The sequence below is a fragment of the Trichoplusia ni genome, chromosome 17 (assembly GCF_003590095.1).
Source record: "Trichoplusia ni isolate ovarian cell line Hi5 chromosome 17, tn1, whole genome shotgun sequence".
Lineage (NCBI taxonomy): Eukaryota > Metazoa > Arthropoda > Insecta > Lepidoptera > Noctuidae > Trichoplusia > Trichoplusia ni.
Window position 1 is genome coordinate 6,999,656 of NC_039494.1, and position 23,303 is coordinate 7,022,958.

The window sequence follows — 23,303 nt, forward strand, 5'->3', positions numbered from 1 at the left end:
CCCTTCCGTAGTTCCGTCTGTACAAATACCAACGAAAATGTATCAAAAAATAATTTGTGCAATCAAATTCAATGAGTCGCTGTTGTGCTATTAGCTGACAAAATATGCTTGACACCTAGTGTTGTGAAAACAAATATTCCTATATCACTGGAAAATACTGACGCTTTGGGCATCGGATTGTGTTAACCGACTTTGCCGACTGTACCTGCACCAATATTACTGCCACACATATCAAGAATTCGGTGCCACTTTTAACGACTTTTTTCACTCAGCACTTTTGTCACGGCAGGTCATATGCACAAAGACACTCAGAACAAGCGTTAGTCGATCACACAAATGCTTGTCTTGGAGATCGAACTCGCAACACATCGCTCACATTATGTTTAGCGTGTGGGCCTGTGCCACTCGTTAATAACAGTGTGACATAACACACATTGCCATATATAATGTTACGTAACGCCATATGTCCTATGTAACACGATAGCTTCGTATCACAAATATAATGTATTACGATACAGTGATATACTCGCAGTCTGTCTGTCTGTGTCGTCTGGTTCACATTGTAGTGGCACTGCTCTAGTATTGGTTGACAAGAGTTTGTCTGCCTACTGCTGGGCAAAGAGCTCCTCACATATAAGAAAGGTTTGAGCATTGATTAACTCTGACGGCCCTATTGTAGTACACATGTGGTAAACATCTTGTTAAAAGTCTAGTGTCTACTTGTCTCTGCATTCCGTGACAACTAATAGCGTCTAGTTGTTATGAGCTGATCTTTAAGAGGCCCTATTGTAGACTGACACCTTGCTAAAGTATAAAGTGTCTTTTTGTCTCTACATTCCTCGACATCCAATAGCGACTCGTTACTATGAGCTCATCTTGAAAAGTACCTAAATTTAGCTAAAAATAGCTTTGTAACATACTTGTCTTGAATACCGACTGTCAACAAAGTAGTAGTCCGAGGTCTTTTATACGTCATGACTGCACGGATTGAGTGGTAGAGGCCACCACACCAAACCTACTATAAGCGACGTGTTGCTGGTTCGATCCTTGCGTACGACAAGCATTTCTGTGATCCACGAATGCTTGTCCCGAGTCTGGGTGTCTTTGTGTATGTGATTTGAATGTTTGTGAAACCCCCTGCGATACAAGTATTTAATTAGTTAGTGCGGAAGTTTAGCATGAAGTACAGTTTACCTGAGTGCAGTCGCTATGTGTCGCAGCATGCCCGCCATATCCCCGCTGCGGTCGCCGCTGGCGCCCGCGGGCAGCCCGCTGCCGCCCGCCGAGCGCGGCCTCGCCTTCCGGTTCGAGTGGCGGGGGGGCGCCGCGCCCTCGCCGCCCGCCCCGCCCGCCCCGCCGCTCACGCCGCAGCTGCGTGAGTATTGTGGACCGGCTGAGGACCACTCCTGCTGGTTTAATCCCAATAACCCACAGTTACAGTTACAATACAGTTGATATTATTGTTTATTGTCCAGCCCCCGCGTGCGGCACCCCTCCCCCGCTGCCCCCCCGCCGCCGCCGGGACTCGGCCGCGCCGCCCACGCCGCTGCCGCCCGTGAGTACACTGCACTACACTCTATATGTTTAGGTAGTTAACTATAGGTAAACAATATCGGTGTGCCTTTACATACAACAACATATTAAATAAATAAACAACTGATATATTTCAATGGCACGTTTCGTTTGGTAATCTTTATTGTTGTTTTACGTTTGTTTTTAGTCGAGTTTTATTTTTAATTTGAGTTTGTAGACAATAAGACACATCAAGATTGTTTACCTTTAGTTAACTACCTAGTACCTAAACAAATTGAGTATACATGTGTAGATATACCGACAGAGAGTAGTGGGGTCACTGACGGAACAATCAAAAGTCGCCATTAGGGGTCAGCGTCAAGGTACAAGTTACGTTAGCCGAGTGGTTAATGTCATTAAACCAAACGTATTATATACGATGTGTCGTGGGTTCGATCCCCGCGTAGGAGGAGCCTTTGTGTGATCCTTGAATGCTTTTTTTGAGATATTATGTTTGTGAAACTCACCGCTACGAGGGAAGCGGTAGAAAGAACTGCAAACTTGTACACGACAATATCGAGACGGATGCGGCATGTTCGTACGTTGCCGTGCGTGGTGGAAATGTTTTCCACCGCATTCAGTGGTTTCACACAACAACACGTAAGGAAGGTACATTAGTTTAATTAAATATGTTTAGTTTTGGCTGATCAATGACACTTTGTATCAGCATTAATATATATTATATTCTACAATGACTTGGTGTATCCCCCAGTCGTCGAGCGCGGCGGCGGGCGCGTCCCCGGTGTACGGCGCGTGCGGCGCGGGCGCGGCGGGGCCCGGGGCCGGGGCCGGGGCCGCGGCGGGGCCCGGCTCGGGGCTGCCCCCGCCGCTGCCCCCGCGGCCCGCGCCCCCGCCCGAGCTGCTGCGCCCCGCGCACTCCACCATCCTGCAGCGGAGGAACCACAACAACAAGTCAGTACACTACTACAGTACTCACTAATATCATTACAGAATGCTTTACTCAAGGGTACTTTGATTAGATTCGAAAATAGAGTCACTAAATCTGTAGTTGTGAGCTCGACGCGACGACAGAGAAGTCGACAAGGAATCCTATTGAGAAACGAAAGAGTAATTTTGATGAGTTTTTCATTTAAGTGACATTTACGCATCATCATGAAAAACCTAGTTAAAAATAACTTAAAATTGAAATGTTTTACTGCATCGTGCCTTTTCATTATAATTATGGCCAATAAAAGAAACTAAATAATATAATCATTATGTTTTAGCGGTGCCCCTCGCTTGCCGCCCAAGCCGGCCGCCCAGCCCGCCGCGCCCCGACCCTAGCGACACACTCACCCCCAACACCCCCACACGCCCCCAACACCCCCGGACATCAGCAGCGAGAGGTACAAAGCCAACAGCACCACAACATTCAATACCGAGTCACCGCAGCATTATATTATATATGTTACAAGGTATATAACTCTAAATATATGTACGATATCACCAGTAACCGGTGTTATTATATAACTTGCAAAAGCAACGCGATAGCGATACAATAAAAATGATTTTTATTTAAGAAAATTATGTTCAAATATATGTATAAGAAATATTTGAAAGTAAAACACGAGTCAAACTTGCGATCCCTGTGAGCCAAGTTACCGAGGTCACGGACCGACAGTTCAAATATCTCCATTACACTTGATACATGTTTTACAGCTTTATTAGTTGTATAGTTATCGCGTTGCTGTTGCAAATTCGGTGATATCTAACAATTTCTTGAACGTTGATCAATTTAAACCTGTTTTCAAATTAACTAACAAGAAAATTTACTCCCGATGGAATCGAGTCACTCGTCTAATCGACACTAGCACAGATTAGTGACATAAGTCGGAATTAGTCTTTATCGACAATTAAAGACGCTGATAACACTCGTCACAGTTTCACTCACAGTTTGATTTGAAAATACCGTTTAAGGACCGAATTAAGATCTCAAACAATCCGATTCAAAATGAAACCAGTTTTGGAAGTAAGTTTCATAATCACAATTATGGAGTTAAAGTGCGGTCAATGTAACTTGGTTACTTAAATACAAAATATAACATATTGTGAGCGATATGTCTTAGCTCCGTGCCAAGTTACATTGATTGATCACAGCGGTGAACAAACTGTCTAATGGTCTAATGTTGATCAACGTTCGAGATTGTTATTATAATCTGTTTTATATTTTATATGAGTCATGTTTCATTCTTTTACAGTTATACCAAAAAAAAATATGGAAAAAGTATAAATTTTAGTTCAATTTTCACGTTTCTTTGAAACTTAACGTGTGGTCATTAGCACGGTACATTTGTAGCGAGTATCCGCTATGTTGATGTGTATCGAAGACTTGTTCTGATCGTATGGTTGATGTACAACCTAGTATCAAAGTTAACTTTATTTTAATGGACGTTAAAACTCCCGCAATTAAGAATTTAATACTCGTATCGCGAAGGGTTTGACAAACATTCAACTTAAACCCTAGTCTTACGTGATTTTACACACTCTTGACGCATACTCGAGTGTAGTTTCCTCACGATGTTTTCTTTCACCGTTTTAAGCAAGTGATAATTACATTGTCATATACCTAACACTGTAACACTCCACATAACGCACAAAAGAGTATCAAACTCGGCAAAGTATCATGAGTATTATGACCCATTAGTGTGTGAAGACATTTGTACCTAAGATTCTGATCTGGTAGTCCAACGATCTTACCACTAGGCTATCAATACATCAGCTTTATAACGATAACCACTGTGTAATAGTTCACAGCCGGCGACTGACTACACGTCTAGTTCAACACTCGGCTTCGTCTATATATTTTTCTGGTATGACCACCTGAAGTAGCACAAAAACAAAACAATATTCTAAACAATAACAACGGATAAAAGATAGCAATATTTTATATTATTATACGTCACTCATAGACAAGAAACGTTATTACAGGCATTAATGCAGATAGTGTCGCTCAAATATATGTCACGTGACAAGTCTGTAGTCATAAAGTGAGACAGATTAAAAATGGTATCTTTAAATATCATTTCGTTGTCACTGTAAAGTAGTATGCAGTGATAAATGTTCATTTTTAAACGTTCATAACTAGGTTTCGTTCGGCTTGCACAAGTATAAATCATGTCAAGCATGCATGAGTGTTGTCACTCATAGACAACGAAAATCATTTTTGTGTATGGAAAAGTCACTTGACATAGGTACATTTAAGCTATTCTCTCTACGTTATGATCGTAAACGTCACTTGTCTATGGTCGATATATACAGCCTATGTAGTGTGTAAGTGTATATAGATATAGAATATATATTATATGTAACGCATTGTATATTATAGACATTCCACGAGAATATATATTAATATTATGGATTTGTTGAATGTGATACGAGTTTAGATTGTATTGACATTTGTTTTCCGTAACTTAGATACAACGCCATCTAGTGTCAAACTAAGCAATTTCTGTGCTGAATACTAGACAACTGATAAACATACTTAAATATTTGTTAATACACCCAGACAGAAGAAATAACCTTGCTCATCATTTTATCTGGCTGGAAATCGAACCCGCACTATAGCAGTCAAGGTCCTAACCACTTAACTTCCAACCGAAGTATTTTGAATACTGCCCTATTCATATAAAGTTACAATCTCAACTCGTAATGCTTATTAATTAAATATATATTTTATTTTATAAACACATTCAGTCTAATGTAACACAAAATCATGTTTTCAAATGAAAAAACAAATACTAAACCCGTCTTGTGTTCTAACAGTACTCAATGTTACCTCCCTTTAACATACAAAAACAATAGAAAACTTCAAATGTATGAGAATGAATGTATGTGAATTCCTCTTCGACAAGTGACGTGACTGTGACTTGCCAGTTCAATACATTTGAGGGATTCGTCAGCGTTAGCGAGGAGATGTGTAACTCGTGTACACGTGCCTATATGGTCGTTGAACATATGATTTTATGTTACTATCACATAATATACTATCATACAGATCACCTTTTTGCCTCTCTCTGGAGCTTAGTAGACGACGAATAAGTTGTACCTTGTAAAAGTGGAATTATATGAATCTATATTCTTTGGGTTAAACCATTTTTAACAATGTAGATGTTTCTATTCGTCTAAAAGTTACCTTCACGTTACATTCACCAATGTTAAACTGCAATACATATTAAAAAATCGTATTTATTACTGAAATATATCAGTCGTTTATTTTTTTATATGTGTTTGTATAGAAAGAGACAAATATAATTCTTAAACTTATCTAATATACAGAAGACAAATTATTCGTCGTCTATTCAGCTGCCTATATAGATATAAATAAACCCGAAAGACACCAAAATACAGTGAAATAACAATACAGAGTATATCGTGCAGTGCCAACTAATGGTCAAAAGGTTATTGCGACGGCGGACAGCAGGCACTAGGTCACTGTCCTTATGTAGTCTATGTTAATATATTATAATGTTAAAAACTATATCACATTACATCAGAGTAGGACTCCTCTCAGAGTGAGACTAGCAGGTGTGTGAGCGAGTCGGCGCACTAGACTAGCGACGTCTCGCTTCCACATCTGTGGTCTTTTTTAATAGGAGGAGTTGAGATAAGAAATTGTGAATATCAACCTTAGTGCGATGGTGTAAAGACTATTATATTTAACACTAAGAACGGGTCCGTGTTGCCTTCCCTAGAAATTCAAGGAGTTGAACATTGGCTACGTCTCATGACCTTGTAATACGAGATAAAGTATGATTTTATACCTAAAACATTGTTTATTGGGTTTTTAAATTCTTAATTTGAACTTATTACATATATTATGTACTAAGACTATCTAAGTCCTGTGACTTCACTCGATATCTTTCTGTTTCTGTTATAATATATGTTCACACTACTTTGTGGATGGCGATTTTAACTGTCCGGCTACTAACGAAATTATTACAAAATAACGTATTTCTGTAGTCGCTATAAGAGCAAACAACAAAATTGAGTTTAGCACGGTGATGAATTTATTTTCTAATTTTCATATCTCTATATCCTACTTGTACGGAACCCTCAGCCGCGAGTCTGACTCGCACATTTTTTTGAAATTGACTCGCACTTTGTTGATCTTTTACTTTAATCTATTTTACAAATAATCTTCCTGTTCGTTAGTCTCACCTAATCACGACACTAGCTAAACCGACTTAGCTGATATTCGTTTTAAAATTAATAAAAAAATTCACGCGAAAAACAGCGATATCGTTGTCATAGTGACATTTGCACAAATACAAAATAAATACATTATGACAGCGACATCGCAAAGTTATCGCATTCTGCCTGTACCCCTGCGAGTAAGTCCTGTCACTACACTACAGGTCTATTCATGATTCCTTATTGAACGCATACAATGTCATATTCAACATTAATCGTTCAGTAATACGGCCGACGTAACTTGGCACTTCGGAAATGATCCAAAAGTTTGTCAGAGCGAGATCAAAGTATATAAGCTAGCTGTGTTAAACAGAGACAGCGATATCTCGTAGCTCTCTCCCGACGTGTCAAGTTACATCAGCCGCGCAGTAAGCAACATGATCCTACAGAACTGTAAGTTTCTAAAGCTCTCCGTACGCGAGGCAACGCCTGACAACTTTAGTGTCACACGTTGTTGAACCTAAGTTGTATATAGGTAGGACTTGTGTTGCCACGTGTATGTAGGAGCTTGTTTTATTACTATATAATATGTATGTATATTATTATGTCCTAATATATATTGTATATGTTATCGTAGTGTATATTATATGACCGCTCAGCGATGCTTGGGCATATACTGACTGTTATAGTTTTAGCTATATTACTTATTGGACACGACAGTTTTGTAAATCTCTTGATATTTTAAACAAATTATGAAGTATTATAATGTTTGTTTGAAAAGCAAAGTTTTGACTATGATTGCTTCTGACTTTCTAATGAATTGTAAAATGTGTAAATTTTGCTTAGTTTGATAATTGCAGGGTACGCAATGAAGCAACAATTTTAATTTTAATATCTGTTAAATTTGAAAAGATAAAACGATCTTTTCCTGCTTATAATTGACACAATATATGTACCAAATGTCGGTCGTGGCTTCACATCCCCTAAGCGAAGCCGAGGGCGATAGTTAGTATTGCAATAAAAGGTAGTATATCTAAAACTATTAACTATCAGAGTGGAATAGACCAACTATGACAAATTGCATTTATATGTAAATAATACTGTTGCGTGATCGTTGTAACTTGTGTGAGTGGCGGAGGGCCGGACACCGCTCCTAGCACAACACACACTAATATAGTTAATTACACCCAAACACAGAACAAATGATCGTGCTCAACACACAAACGTTTATTCTGCCTGGGAATCGAATTCACGAACCGTCTGTCTAGGACCGGTGTTTTGGCTCTCGTAAATAAATGAAATAAATAAATATTAGTAAATAATAAATTGGTATGAAATGCTCCTAGATTATATTATTATGTTTTTGAAACTGTTAAACAACAATATTTCCTAAAGTGTTGCCATAGTATTCGAGAATATTATTATATACAATGTTATTTTTTAGTGCGGATATTACGCAAAGTGCCCGGTCAATGTGTGACGTCGCACAAATTTTAGTTTTTTACATTTCATAAAGCAAGAGATTACAACCGAATACTGAAACGTTACTACCCTTTAAGTGCCGTGAAGTGTCATTCTATCTACCACTTTAAGGTGTAACGTAACGATAGTTAGAGTGAAACTTTGAAAGATGTTCAAAGTGCAGTAGCGTTTGAGTGTGTTCGGTTTTACACATCGACCGGTCAATATTGTTGAAACATTGCGAGACAGTGATTATTATAAATAATAGAGATTATGTTAAGAGACAATGTTTTAGTGAAAGTGTACAGCTAGTGTTAAGTGGAAAACAATAACTTAAATATGTTAGTGTAAGACGCAGAGTCGCGCGAACCACACGCCAAGGTGCTTCGAGTGACGCTCTGTGCGCTGGCACCTGAGGGGGTAAGGCCCTGCGTACACGGCTGTGTAGCCACGTGCATGCGGGGCCTTATCAGTCAAGCCAAGGAATTTGATGGTAAGTTCTTACTCAAATTCCTTACCAATGTAATATAATAATAATAGTGAATGATTACAAGCGAGGTGTCAGCTACCACAGCGTCGCGTATCAACCCGAACATTGTCCCCTTACTGAAGTGTACCGTAGTAGTAACTCGTGCCTCCGACAGTCGCTCACGCAGACTCCTGACAATATACTGTGGGCGGACGCCGAGGGCGGGCGGGCGGATGTACTGACTCCTACAACTAGACAGATAATGAAATGCCAAGAGATATATGTATGTGATGTTTCTACAATTGTTAGTTTCGAAAGAGAATGTTCAAATGTGTGGAAATGACATTTAGTTTTAATGTTGTTTATGTCATTGTTATACATTCAAGTTTTTGCTGTCAATGATAACGGTTGTCGAAATTTTGCTTTATTAGAGGGATTTCGTATTAAAAGTACCTCTTTTGTACTCGAAAAATATAGGTAACAGTTGATTTGGAAAATGTAAACTCCTCCTACACAAATATTGTTCAGGTGATAATTTTGTATGTTAAACTATATAAAGAATGACTGCTAAGAAATGAAATAGGTAGGTTTAGCTTGTAAAATTATTGTCAATCAATATTGCGTGTTGTTTTCCAAATAAACTATAATGCTATTGAAAAAAGTCATTCGAGAGCAGAAGCAGTATTTCAGAGTTATCACGTATGTTCTAAAATAAATAATCAACAGTTTCTAACAAAACTCTTTCACTAAATTCAATGAATGTGTTGAAAATGAAGTAGTAATGTGAGTGGCACGTCCTCCCCCCGCCGCGACAGCTCCCACGCGACTGGGACGAGTGTATCTGTAGTAATATGCTGTATATTATATGATGTACATAGTAATTATATATGTATTGTGAGGCGGGCAGGTCTGTAGGGCCCTGTGTGTCAACCAGCTGGGTTTCAAATGTTTACATGAAAGTCTAATGTAAATTTTAAGATTCTAAAATCATATTCAAATCAAAATACTGTTTAGTTTTAAGACAACATTGTGTTAATTTACTTTATCAAGTATACTTCTGAAAATGGTACAAATTATTAATGTTGTTTAAAATGAGAAGTTTTTATGTAAAAGCCCCTGCACACCTGCCGGCCGTCAAGTTATAAGTAATGTTAAGTAGACGAAGACGACGCATGTAAATGGGCCTAACAGTGAGTATATATATGTTATATATGATAACGCGCTAGATGTAAGCGACGACCATCTGTGAATACACTTGTACATATTATATTAAACGGATAGTGATTCATATATACACACGACGTTTTATTACAACCCTCACCGTTAGTTTTGAAGCTTCAAGTTTGAAGAACTTGTTGAGGTTAACCTTTATCCGAAATAACGTATATCCGTTATAGAACATAGCGGAGATGATCGTAAAAACAATTATCTAGGCTACGTTTTAATAGACTTCCCACGAAATATTAAGTTGGTTCACCTGAATTATATAATTTCCGAATCAAAAATTGAATGTCTCTTACATCCCTGTTTGAATAAACAATATTTTTGATAATGTTGGAAAGTCCTGCTTAACCTAGCTTAAGTTCTTTCTCTGTTATTTATAACCAATGCATGGTTGTCTTAGCTCAATACTCGTTGAGAATACGGGATATCCCATCCCAGTTCTATTTATATTTATCCACTGTTTGTACTATAATTGAGTTTGTAATGGATTCCGTGAGCTTGACTCCTGGACTACTGAGCTAAATAACTAGTTGGCTTATAATGGTAAAGGAGATTCATAAATAAAACGATTGTCACAACTAAGAAACTAAACAATTTATTTCGCCCTGCGGCAACTCCATCTATTAACAATAAATACTCGTGTTGCACGATGCCCTACGCTCGGGAACATATTTACAATCAGCTCGTCCGACGCCAGCCGGCGACTGCTCACTGCGAGGTACACAACAACACCGAATGAATACTCGAACAATGTAAAGAAAAATCATCTCGAGCATGGGTCCAAAGATACGACCTTGAGGGACACTTATTCGATCTGGCATGATCTCATTATAAGGTTTTAGTGGCTTCAAGTTACATTTAATCATGCAAATTTTGTATCACGAGCTTTAAATTATTGCACGATATTACTCGTAACGTCGAAGAAAGGTATTCATGCGCTGTTTAAAAAAAGGCGTAAAATAAGTATCGAACAAGATGAAGTAAAGCAGCGGTCTAATGTGAGCGTTTTAACTCGCTCGGCCGCACATGCTTTAGCTCATGATCAAGAACTGTAACTGTGTATGAAACGAATGTTTCGAGCTGACCTAGAGGAAGTTGGCCCCGACGCCGAACTGCAGGCCGGCGGCGTGCTGGTCGTGCGGCTGCGTGCGCAGCGGCAGCGCGTAGTTGAGCTCCAGCCGCGCCGCGCGGCCCAGCCGCACGCACACGCCCGCCCCGCACGACACGCGCGCCGCGCCCAGCCCCGCCAGCCCCGCCCCCGCGCCCCCCGCCAGGCTGCCCGCCGTCACGAACGCGTGCGAGCGGAACAGCGCGCCCAGCCCCGCGCGCGCGCCCTGGAACGGCAGCGGCGCGAACACGTGCAGCCCGCCCGCCCAGTACGCGCGCCCGCCCGTGGCCTGCCCGTCGCTGTGCGGGCCCACGCCGCGCTGCTGGAACCCGCGCAGTGACGTGGGCCCGCCCAGGAACAGCTGGTCCGGCAGCTCGCTGCCGAACACGTCGTGCAGCACGCCCAGCGCGCCCGTCAGCTGCAGGACCTGTACAGTGTAGACACGCGAGTGAGGGCCGCTCGGCTGGATCTGACGGGACTCCTCGCTGCGGCCGGGTCCACTCACCACGTCCTCCACCAGCGTGTGGTTGGACTGCGCCTGCAGCTCGGTCTTGAGGTTGGCCACGCCGCCGCCCAGGCCGGCCACCTCGCTGCTGAACTGCAGCCACGAGCCGCGCGTCGGGAAGATGGGCTCGTCGCGGTGGTCCACGCACACGATGTGCCGCAGGATCGACTTCATCTGCGGACCTGCGACCGAACGACACAGAGAGAGTCACAGAAGGAAAATCTTGTACGGGACATGTGCTTATAAGGGTATAAATATAATGCTACTAATATAATAAATTGATCTTTTGTTAGTTTAATTGTCTCGATATACAGTGGTTTTTTACAAGGTGAAGCGAGAGACTGTGTGACAGTGTCAGGGGTGACTCACCGCTACTCTCGCGAACCTCGAAGCTGGTGGTCTTGCTGAGCACGGAGGTCTCGCGCACCATCCCCTCCCACTGCAGGTTGTGCTTGGTGTGCGGCGACGTGTTGAAGGCCAGGTCCAGCAGCAGGCCGCGGTCCAGCAGCCGGTAGCCGGACCAGGGGTACTCGTGGTTCTGCTGGTACAGCGAGGCCGCCAGGACCGGGACTAGCGGCTTGTGCGGGAAGGGCTTGGTCCCGCACACGCTGAAGTTGGACGACGAGCGGTGGCCCATGCTGTACTCCGCGGCCACGCGCTCGCCGCGACCCAACACGTTCGGCAGCTTCACGCCTGGACAAGACAAATGTTAAATGGAGAAAATTAAGAAAATTATATGAAAACATGTTTTTATTTTCACACTGAAAGATCCTCAGGTCAATCTTTTGACTTAATAAGTAACTTTAATTCAGCACCATTACTGGAAAATCTCTAGGCAGGAGAAACTGAATAGAAAAGGACCATATAGAGCGCAAAAATGAATACCAAATAGAAAATTAACCCATATAAATTTTGCATTTTATTTCTATCTTTTAATAACAAACTACAGACAGACAGAGAGATCTAGTTTAGCTCAGGGTTCAATATATAGGGGTGTACATATAGAGCTCTCCCATATAGCATCATATATTGACATGTAGTACAACATACCCAGCACGAGGTTGCCCTCGTTCTCACTGACAGTGGTGTTGACTCCGCCCACGATGCGCGACAACTCACGCACCTGGAACGTGACCTACGGACACACGGACAAACACGTTACACTATGTATATAGATAGCAAAACATGTGAGGCGATGTGACTGAAGCGTTCGATACAGTCCAGCATAATAATGTATGCAGAGAGCAGGGGTACCACAGGGAACTATGTGAGGTCCTTTCCAGAAGGGTAGCCTTGTATTATATAATCTGATGATGTACAACGTATACCTCGAGTCCCTCTGGCGTGGCGCCGGGCCCGGAGGACACGTCTATGAAGACGCCGATGTCGCGGAAGCAGCCCATCGCGTCCAGAGCGCGGCGGACCTGTCAACATAAGGTTTTCCTTATGTTGTTACAGAAAACTAAGCAGATCAGTGATTCTCTCGACTCTCGACATTATTGCTGGAGTAGATGTGACAGATCCTTGGTAGAATAGCTCAGATTTGTTAAAGCATACACAGCGGCCGCTAAAGAAATGTAAGTTAAAACTTTTTTATATTACGTTGAACCCAATACCATGGGTGCAAGTACTGCCTTTCCGACACTATGAAGCATAAACAAAAAATCTAATAACTTACCATTGAGATTTAGGAATTAAAGAAAAGATGGTATTTTAAACCACTGGATGTCGAAGGTGTGTGTCGTAGTGAATGTGGAGGACCAAGTTGTGTTTCAACTTTACAACTTATGTCCAGTCCAGTCCAGTGGACTACGGTATACTAATTGATTGTTTGACGTAAACCTGACTACATCGTCTTGACGTAACAACTGACTGTACAAGTGTGACGTGGCGTAGTGTCGGTGGCGGTACCTTGTGCGCCCTCAGGATGACGTCCTCGAAGTCCGTGGCGAGGAACAGGTCGTCCACGGTGCTGCGGATGATGTCGTCCTTCGTGCGGTTCAGGCCGTCCACGTGCACGCGGTCCACGCGCGCCTGCACACGAACATGGCAAATGTAGAGAGAGGGCCAATGAGAAACAGATGTTACTTAAGATTAAAGATTGTGATAAGTAATTTTGTTTCGGACTCAAAATCAAAAGTCATTTATTCAAATTAGGCTACTAAGTAGCACTTTTTGAAGGTCAGATTACATTGGACAGCATCCAGTTACGCCCTCCCTTCACCGCTTCCTAAGTGCTTTTGCTGTGAGGGGAGAAACAGCCCACCAAACTCCCACAGAAGAACATTCCACTTGAATTAGTAGAAAGTGACCTACAAAACTAGCTTTTTTTCAGACCCATCTTCAATGAGCGTTGATTATGAGCAACTATTTCATAATAAATCAGCAGAGTCAGCTGTGTAGTATATAACCAACATGCTAACATCTCACCCGCACTCCATTGAGCTTGATGGTGGGTTTGGGCAGTGCATCGTCATCCAACTCGATCGGCTCGTCGAACTCGAACAGCCCCCCGCCCCCCGCGCCGCCGCCCACCTCGCTGCTGCTGTGCTGAGCCTGGCATACACAGATACAACTCATTATAATGTTTAAAAAATATATATATTCTATTATAATCATCTTATCATTATACTATTTGACTGGCCTGTTGGTCTAGTGGTTAGTGAACCCGACTGCTATACCGGAGGTTTCGATTCCCACCCAGGACAAATGTTTGTGTGATGAGCATGATCATTTGTTCTGTGTCAGGGTGTAATTTATCTATATTATGTATGTTTTTAGAAATATACAAGTATGTTTATCAGTTGAAAATGATGATATCTTGATTTGTACATAAATCTCTTATACTAAACTTTTGTTTGTTTATTGATTAATATCTCTTTCTGTTATTCCAAACACACATAATAAGCAAGAGCCTTTAATTGTAAGAAAATATTTATTTATTACATATACCAACAGCATAACATACATTTTTAACAAATAAGAAAGTGAGAACATAGCTTCTTGCATGCCTATTATAGGTTCACACGGCATTTGGAATATAGGCGTACTAAGGTTTTTTATGTATTTATGTAATATCAAACTCCTTTGAATTTAGCTTTTTCATTTAATAAACTTTTCTAATGGAAAGTGTCTCGGAGCTGTGATCAAAATCAGTTAGGTAGTATTTAAATAAAATTGAAAGATTTTCTAATTATTTCGGCTGAAATAACAATTTTACTATGCAAAAATTGGCTTAGACCTATTTGAAGGTAAAACACAAACTCAGAGTTCGTAAATTAGCCTTAATCGACAAATATAGCCGCAGTATATATTCTAATCACACAGTCCGCACTGTGCTTCAACTCAACATGTTATGTATACTACATACAGCTCACTCCGACCGGAGAAGCAAGCTTGAGCTTCAACAGAACACAGCATCTGATACAAGTACTCATGTTCATACTAACACCTATGTTAGGTCAGCTCTAAAATTAAAACCATATAAAAATCCTTGAGTTATGATTTCAATGTATTATAATGCAGAAATATGTGAAAAGGCAATTTATAAGTAAATACACACAATGAAAGAACATTTTCAAGCAAGACAGAGACAAATAACAACCAAATTAAGGAATAAATATTGTAAAATGAGTTTTATCAGTTTCATGTAAAAATAACCTAACTTATTTAGGTGAGAAATATATTGAACGTTTACCTTAGCATGTACTGTGCCCATAGCGACGACTATGTATTAAACTACCACCTAACACAAGTTACAATATAAACAACAATCCTAACTTATAATAATTTAGAATTTTCTATTTTGAAATTATATAAACAACAAGGTTTGACAGCGACCGAACAGTTCGTTTTGTAGAACGGCAACATCGACCAAAATATAAATTATTATAAATCGAAAATATTAGGTATCAAAAGTGCAGTTCAAACATGTAGAAGTTATTTCTTTTTAAGTATTTAAGCTGTACTGTTTTTTAATGAAGGTTATTTTATACAAAACATTTTAGCCAAAAGCTTTTTTAATCAGCTGATGGTTTTATAATGGCAATTGCTTGGATACGTTCCAATTAGCATTTTTATATTTACATACAAACATAGTATAAGTCCTACTATAATACATTTGGGCAATTTATTTATTTTAAAGATGAGATACTAAAATTCGATAATTTGTTAATCATAATCAATAAAATACCCGTATGATGTCCAGTGGCGTAGCTAGGGGGACAAAGGCCCTGGTGCAGAGGGAGAGAATTGGGCCCTCCTCCCCTCTTTCCGCGTAGTTTGAACTTATATATTTATGTGAAAATGATTGATAGGGAATAAGAATAGGAAACAGTGGGTTGAATCATCCCTTGTAGGCTAAATCCATACGTCGTCTCTATCAAATTCTTCATCTGTTCAGTGGAAGACAAAGGGACTAAATAAACAACGACGCACATAACAATATAGAATTTTTATTAATCAAGAGAAAAAATGATTTTTAAAAGAATTCCCCGTCCAATTCACAATCTCTTTAGCGCTTTAATTTTTGCGAATTCATCTATGATTTCACTCAAATCCAAGTTTGATGCCGCCTCGTTTTCTATTGCAATCAACGATAAATGTCGGAGGCGATCTTGTCGAATGCTGTTTCTTAAATAGTTTTTTATGATCTTCAGTTTACTGAAAGATCTTTCTGCTGCCGCGGACGTAACCGGAATTGTGTGAAACAGTAGCATCGCTTTATACACTTCCGTAAGGTCACATTCGAGCACGCCAAATTTCGTTATGATTTCCTTGCAAAGCTGGCGAATAGACCACGTCTCCGTCAATTGAGGGAGGATCAGATGATACACATTAAGAAATTGCATCGAAAACGTGGGTCCAATTATATCGCAATATTTCTTGTGAAACTGATCACATTTTTTTACTAAAACCGTTTCATTCCAGCTGAGCAAATTTTTCGGAATGAGGAAGTCGAACGATTTACAAATTGCACTCATACCACTGAAACGCGCATCTAACTGACCGATTATTATGTCGAGTACATCGTTGAAAATAGTTACTCTAAACCATTCTTCCCGGTTTTCGAATCGGTGATCAGAAGCCAATTCATCGAAATGCTTTTTAGTTTTTCTTCGTCGCTTTTCTGGGAAGGTAGGATCGATGTTGTATTTTTTCGCGGTTTCGGTGGCCTTGGATTTGAAGGATTCGAAGTCATTTCGATACTTTTTTAATTTATCCGTTGTTCCGTCCAAAGCCTTAGTCGCTTCGTCCAAAACGATGTCACGTTTTTGCAAGACTTTTGAAACGTAATTGATGTTGTTCAATACGCTGCGCATGAATTCACAAAGAAAGACAAACTCAAAATTCAGCATTTTTGATTTGATAATCTCTGCTTCACTGCGTTCGTCTTTACTGGAACTCTTCAGCGTTATTTCGGACAATGCTTTAACGATATCGACAAAACGAAGTTTGACTGCAGTTATTGAATCAACCCTGCTGGACCATCTTGTTGGATTCAATTTTTTCAAGGTAATTTCTGATTCACCGGTGAATTTCGATAAAAGGTCCCAGCGCTTGATGCTGTTTCCAAAAAAGTTAAATAGGTCTTGAATTGTTGCAAAAAACTTCTGAATTTCGACAGAACCTCGAACGGCATCATTTATGACCAAATTCAAATTATGACTGGCGCAATGTACGTATTCTGCATTTGGCTGAATATCTTTAACTCGTTTTTGCACGCCATTATACGCACCACTCATTAAACTGGCCCCATCGTACCCTTGCCCAACACACTTTTTAAAATTGTTACATATGATTATAAATATTTGTGTTGTCTGTGGTTAAGTGAGGAGCGACGCGCCAGATTTGGAATGGCGGCAATTGAAAATAGAAGCTTGAACTATGCAAACGTCTATTATTTATCAGTGGCGACGAGGATAACGGAACGATATTCGGTGCAGAATAAAGTCTTAAATTATTGTGGTATAGTGCTTTGGGGGTGATTAAAAATGTCTGTTGGGAAAGTTCGAGATTTTGACATAAAAAATGGGAATTGGTCGGCGTACGTCGATCGTCTCGAAATGTATTTTGTTGCTAACAAAATAGCGGAAGATTTGAAGTTACCAACATTAATAGCTCTTATCGGCGAACCGGCTTATGAGTTACTGTCTACTTTGGCGAGCCCGAGAAAACCATCAACCCTGAAATATAAAGAAGCGGTGGAATTACTGCAAGCACATCTACAGCCGAAACCATCAATTCTCGCGGAGAGGTATAGGTTCCGACAAAGACGCCAATCAGCGGGAGAAACGATAGCTGATTACGTGGCAGATTTGAAAAAGATGTCACGTTATTGTGAATTCAAGATCAATTTAGAAGAAAATTTGAGGGATCAGTTTGTGTGCGGGTTACGTAGCGAATATATACGTCAGAGGTTATTCGCGGAAGATAACATAGATTATCAAAAAGCGCTAGTATTAGCCAATACTCTGGAGGCAGCTGAGCGGGACGCCGGGGCCGTAGAGGGAACGCAGGAACAAACTACCAGCCGGGAACTAAGCGAGAGAATACACAAGTTGGAACTCAATAAATGTTCAGCCTGCGGGGTCAACGGTCATGGGGCACATAACTGTAGGTACAAGGAGTTCGAATGTAGTTATTGTGGACAACCTGGCCATTTACGAAGAGTTTGTAGAAAAAAAGAATTTGATCGTCGCATAAAATCTACGATTTCAAACCGCGGGAATAATGGCGCGCGAGGAAGGTCACGTAGAGGACGCGTGATCGGGTCGAGCGCCTACGGAGCGGGTGTATGGCGGAGCGGCAACATGGCGCGCGGGGGGCGCAGCAACGCTCGCACCGCACGCAGCAACGACGTTACCGACGCGGCGTACTGGCTGAGCGAGCCAGCGATGGATGACAACTCCGGCTCGGAGCAAGACGTTGAGGGTACAAACGAGGAACCGATGTATCAAATGTCACTAACCAACTATAAACCGGTGTGTATAAAGCTTCTAATTAATAATAAAACCTTATCGATGGAGATTGATACAGGCTCTGCGTTATCCTGTATAAGCAAGTCTACGTATAAGGAGCATTTTAAAGAATTACCTTTGAAACCATGTAAAATGAAAGTAAAATTTTATGATGGCTCTGTCATTCAACCAATAGGGTATTTAGAGACTGATGTGCAATATATGAAAAATATGAAGAAACTAGATCTCTATGTGATCGATAAGGGTACTACTAATTTACTAGGTAGACAATGGTTATCGGAATTGAATATTGAGATACCAAAATTTACTAGATGTAACCACATTAAATTATGTAAAAATAAAATGTTTAACGATATCATTTCCAGACATGACAACCTATTCGATGGCACGTTGGGCAAATATACCGGTGAAGAAGTCAAGTTATGCGTGCGGGATGGGACCGAGCCAGTATTTTGTCGAGCGCGCCCCGTGCCTTATGCATTGCTGGCGCGGGTCAATGCTGAGTTAGACGCGATGCTGCGCGCCGGCGTCATCGAGCCCGTTGAACGGTCCGACTGGGCCACACCGCTAGTTATAGCGAGGAAGGGAGACGGTGGAATACGCTTATGCGCGGATTATAAGGTGACACTTAACAAGGCTTTACTGGTTGACAGGTACCCGGTCCCGAAGGTAGAGGACTTATTTAGTAATTTGAGTGGCAATCATTATTTTACTAAGCTAGATTTGTCACAGGCTTACAATCAATTAATTTTGGATGAAACTTCTCGGAACTACACAGTAATTAATACACACAGAGGACTTTTTAAATACAATCGCCTCGTTTATGGTCTCTCTTCCAGTCCGGGCATTTTTCAAAAGTTCATGATGAATCTCTTTAAAAACGTGCAGGACGTAGTCATATTCTATGATGATATTTTAATAAAGAATAAGTCATTAGAATCTCATTTAGAAAGAGTTGAACAGGTTTTTAGTATTTTAGAGAGGAATGGGTTGAAAATAAAAAAAGAAAAGTGTGAGTTTATGGTAGGCCAAGTAAAATATTTAGGATTCATAATTGATAAACATGGCGTACGGGTAGATGCAAATAAAATAAAACCGATCCTATCTATGCCCGACCCAACTAACGTCTCAGAGTTGAAGTCTTTTCTCGGTATGGTTAATTTCTATGGAAAATTCATTAAGAATTTGAGTACTCATATTACACCACTTTACGAATTACTTAAGAAAGGTAAACATTGGCAATGGACTAAAACACATAGATATGTGTTCAATAAAATTAAACAACTTCTATGTAGTACTGAAGTATTGACACACTTTGACATATCGCTGGAGAGCATAGTAACATGCGACGCGAGCGCACGCGGGCTGGGGGCCGTGCTGGCACAGCGCGCGTCTGACGGCAGCGAGCGGGTTGTGGCGTACGCATCGCGGGCGCTCACTGCCGCGGAGTTACACTACAGCCAGATACATAAAGAAGCCTTGGCTATAATTTTCGCGGTAGACAAGTTTCATCAGTATCTTTATGGCAGAAAGTTTACACTACGTACAGATCATAAACCGCTGGTCACAATTTTTGGGCCCCATGCAGGAATACCGAACACGGCGGCGAGTCGTTTACAGCGGTGGGCCATTAAACTATCAGCTTACGATTTTAATATAGAGTACATTCGATCAGATAAAAACACGGCAGATATTTTGTCTAGGTTAATTAGCACTCATAAAGAAGGGGTTATTAGTGAAGAATTAGACACACCTGAACAAACGTATTTACACTTTGCCGCGGAAGCATTGTTATTAGATTATCAAACGTTAAAAAAAGAAACCGTTTCGGATAGTGTATTGAGCAGAGTAGCCAGATATATAAACGATGGCTGGCCGGTCGAGGTCGAAATGAAAGAATTAAAACCATATTTTAACCGTAGAAAGGAATTATATATTGAGCTAGGGTGTGTAATGTGGGGACATAGGCTAGTAATTCCTAGTACGTGTAGGAATAAAGTGATCGCTGAGCTTCATGAGAGTCACATGGGCATAGTCAAAACTAAATCGTTAGCGCGAAGTTACGTATGGTGGCCGGGAATAGACGAGGCACTAGAGACAGCATGTTGCAGCTGCACCGTGTGCGCTGAAGTGGCGGACGCACCACCTGCGCATGCGCCCCGCGCCTGGCCGTGGCCAGATCGACCGTGGACCAGGATACACGTAGACTTCTTAGGACCGGTAGCCGGTCTTACTTATCTAGTGGTAGTCGATGCACATTCAAAGTGGATTGAAGCTATTAGAATGCTGAGCACCACATCGCAAGCGGTAATAAAAGAATTACGAGAGATGTGGGCGAGATTTGGGTTACCTAAACAATTGGTTAGTGATAATGGCCCTCCGTTTTTCAGTGGAGAATTTCAGCAATTCTTAAATAATAATGGTATAGAACATATATTTTCGGCACCTTATCACCCAGCTTCTAATGGGGCAGCGGAAAACGCTGTTAAAATTTGTAAAAAGAGCATTAAAAAGGCGATTAAATCGAAATCCGACGTACACTCCACATTGTGTCGTTTTCTGCTGGCGTACAGAAACACACCACACTATACAACCGGGGAAAGCCCCGCCAAGATGTTATTAGGGCGCAACTTGCGCATGCGGTTAGATTGTTTGAAACCAGACCAGAAGGCACTTATTAGAGCTCGCCAAGAGACAGTAGAAGCTACATCGAGTGGCGTCACAAGACAGTTTAATCCGGGGGACCTTGTATGGTTCAGAGAATACCGTAGCTCAAACAAGTGGTCTGCAGGGACTGTTATAGAGAAAACAGGTAGTACAGATTATAATGTTAAATCTATCCACGGCACTGAGGTGCATAGACACATTGACCAACTAAAACCAAGAGTGATAAATAGGACAGCTAGGCTAGTAGATGCAAACTTTAGGAACTTTCAACCAGTTCAGCCTGTTAAGAGCTCTCGCTCTTCTCTCGTGTTTCCTTCGGACAATAATCGAGCGCCGAACACAGAACCGGACCGGACAAACGGAACCAGCTTGACGAAAGCATTGGTCGAGGAAACATCCCGCACGCAAACAGACGGAAGTGATTTGGTTACAAGTGAACCCTTGTCAACGTCAAGTGTACCTTTAAATATGCCCAAGGTGCAGGAGACGGGTAGTCCTAGGGTTCCTATTACTCGGGATATACGAACTAGTAATCGTACACGCAAACCGGTTAAGAGATATGGGTTTGATGATGATTGAAGTAAGAAAATATATTATAAGATTGTTAAGATTATTATTGATATGTTGTTTAATATAATTTAGTAAGTAAGTTTATCTGTAATAATTAAGGGTGGAGGTGTTACATATGATTATAAATATTTGTGTTGTCTGTGGTTAAGTGAGGAGCGACGCGCCAGATTTGGAATGGCGGCAATTGAAAATAGAAGCTTGAACTATGCAAACGTCTATTATTTATCAAAAATCAAGACCCTTTTCGGAGATTTTGATTTACCAAATCCGCGGCGCTGTGTTTACTGACTGCGTGGAAACCGAGAAATACCTCTTTTACTTCAATATCGATTGGTTGTCCATTTTCCGATCTTGATACCACTGCATATCTTGCGACGATGCTCAGTTGATCCACTTTTGATACATCCTGCGTGGTATCCATGTTGATGGTGAAAAACGGTGACGCCCTGATTCGATCCAATAAATGATTCTCCAGTTTGGTGCCCAAACACTCGATCATTTCATTTTGAATCGTTGCACTCAGATATCTTGTTGATCCTAAAAACATGGGGAGATTAGAAAACATTAGATTATGATAACATAAATTATAAACACAGTAAACGATATAATTTCTTACCTTTGGGCATATCCAAAACTTGACGCAAGATGTGGTCGTATCTAGCAACGAGTTGGACAATTGAGAGAAAATTTCCGTGATTTCCTCCCTAACTCAGATCCTCTCGATGTCCTCTCAAAGCCAAAGAACTCATCGCAAGGGTAATTATTATATCAAATAATCTGCGAAGAACTTGTCTCCAAATCCAAGATCAACTGGACCGTATTGTGACGTAGAAACGTAATACGTTTCTGAAAAGCTCCTGTTGTCTTGGTGGGGGTCCTTCGGAAAAGGTCCCGGAGGTTTTAAAGGTCCCTTGTCGAGAATCAGACGTTTTTCGTTATCAATCAGTTTCTTGTTCATGTAATTTCCCAAGTCATTTGAAATTTCGAGAACTTTCGGAGATGTAGAAATGGATGTTTCCTCTACTGTAGGTTGCACGGAAGCGTCGAGGTAGTCATTTTCAGCAGGGGCATTGATGGTAGTATTGGTAGTTATTGGATCCTGATCTAGTCGAATCACTTTATTAGTTAACACAGCTGCGTCGGCGCTATCAAGAAATGAACACTTGACACTTTTGACCGATGTTTCGGCTGTTGAAGGAACTGTAGCAGAAAGCGGTTTCGTAAAAAAGCTATCTAGCTTGGGCAATTTGTTTTTACTTTCTTCTCTTTCCTGACGTTGTTTCCGCTTTGCGGCACCGCTAAGTTCCTTTTTTCTTTCCATAATTTTCAATTGGTAACTATCGAAATTTTAGACTTTCGGAGTACCTACTGAGATTTTCCTTTATTGCTTGTCAATGTTTAGTATAGATTGCTTGGCAACGATGCGGTAAAATCAATATTAACTCATAAGAAGATATTATAGTTTCGATAGTATCTCGTTTGTCAATTTGAACTTAAGTTTAGAAAAACGTTGGTTATTTTTGATTGCCGATCAGGTTGAGAGCTATCATAGATTACACGGTTACCGTTGTGCTGCAACCTGTATCATTCATATCTTGTTATTGGAAATTTTTCTTG

General features: G+C 40.8%; 3 protein-coding genes and 1 long non-coding RNA gene across 5 annotated transcripts in view; 3 read left to right on the plus strand and 1 right to left on the minus strand.

Moving 5' to 3' along the window:
- LOC113502709 (protein son of sevenless) overlaps positions 1 to 1,588 on the plus strand; it is a 32,074-nt gene extending 30,486 nt beyond the window's left edge. Inside the window, exons 31-32 of the mRNA XM_026884361.1 lie at positions 1,221 to 1,375; positions 1,476 to 1,588. Of these exons, the coding sequence (XP_026740162.1) occupies positions 1,221 to 1,375; positions 1,476 to 1,588 (268 nt within the window). The remainder of the gene's footprint in view (positions 1 to 1,220; positions 1,376 to 1,475) is intronic.
- An 806-nt stretch (positions 1,589 to 2,394) lies between these two features.
- On the plus strand, positions 2,395 to 9,926 carry LOC113502504. Its single transcript, XR_003401358.1, has 2 exons — positions 2,395 to 2,484; positions 2,799 to 9,926. It is a non-coding gene; the product is annotated as an uncharacterized LOC113502504 (long non-coding RNA).
- A 505-nt stretch (positions 9,927 to 10,431) lies between these two features.
- Positions 10,432 to 15,330, minus strand: LOC113502502 (sorting and assembly machinery component 50 homolog A-like). The gene is made up of 9 exons (XM_026884102.1): positions 15,167 to 15,330; positions 13,900 to 14,025; positions 13,381 to 13,503; positions 12,798 to 12,893; positions 12,520 to 12,604; positions 11,839 to 12,162; positions 11,470 to 11,651; positions 10,942 to 11,391; positions 10,432 to 10,567 (listed from the first exon to the last, which is right to left on the minus strand). Exons 1-8 carry the CDS (start codon positions 15,185 to 15,187, stop codon positions 10,942 to 10,944), a joined length of 1,407 nt encoding a protein of 468 aa, XP_026739903.1. The 5' UTR covers positions 15,188 to 15,330; the 3' UTR covers positions 10,432 to 10,567.
- A 1,972-nt stretch (positions 15,331 to 17,302) lies between these two features.
- On the plus strand, positions 17,303 to 21,768 carry LOC113502464 (uncharacterized protein K02A2.6-like). 2 transcript variants are annotated; one of them, XM_026884044.1, is made up of 2 exons: positions 17,303 to 18,452; positions 18,815 to 18,907. In XM_026884044.1, exons 1-2 carry the CDS (start codon positions 17,463 to 17,465, stop codon positions 18,818 to 18,820), a joined length of 996 nt encoding a protein of 331 aa, XP_026739845.1. In that variant the 5' UTR covers positions 17,303 to 17,462; the 3' UTR covers positions 18,821 to 18,907. The 2 variants fall into 2 exon arrangements, with proteins under 2 accessions (XP_026739845.1, XP_026739844.1); XM_026884043.1 differs by having other exon boundaries at positions 18,360 to 18,452; positions 18,815 to 21,768.
- The last annotated feature ends 1,535 nt before the right edge of the window (positions 21,769 to 23,303 follow it).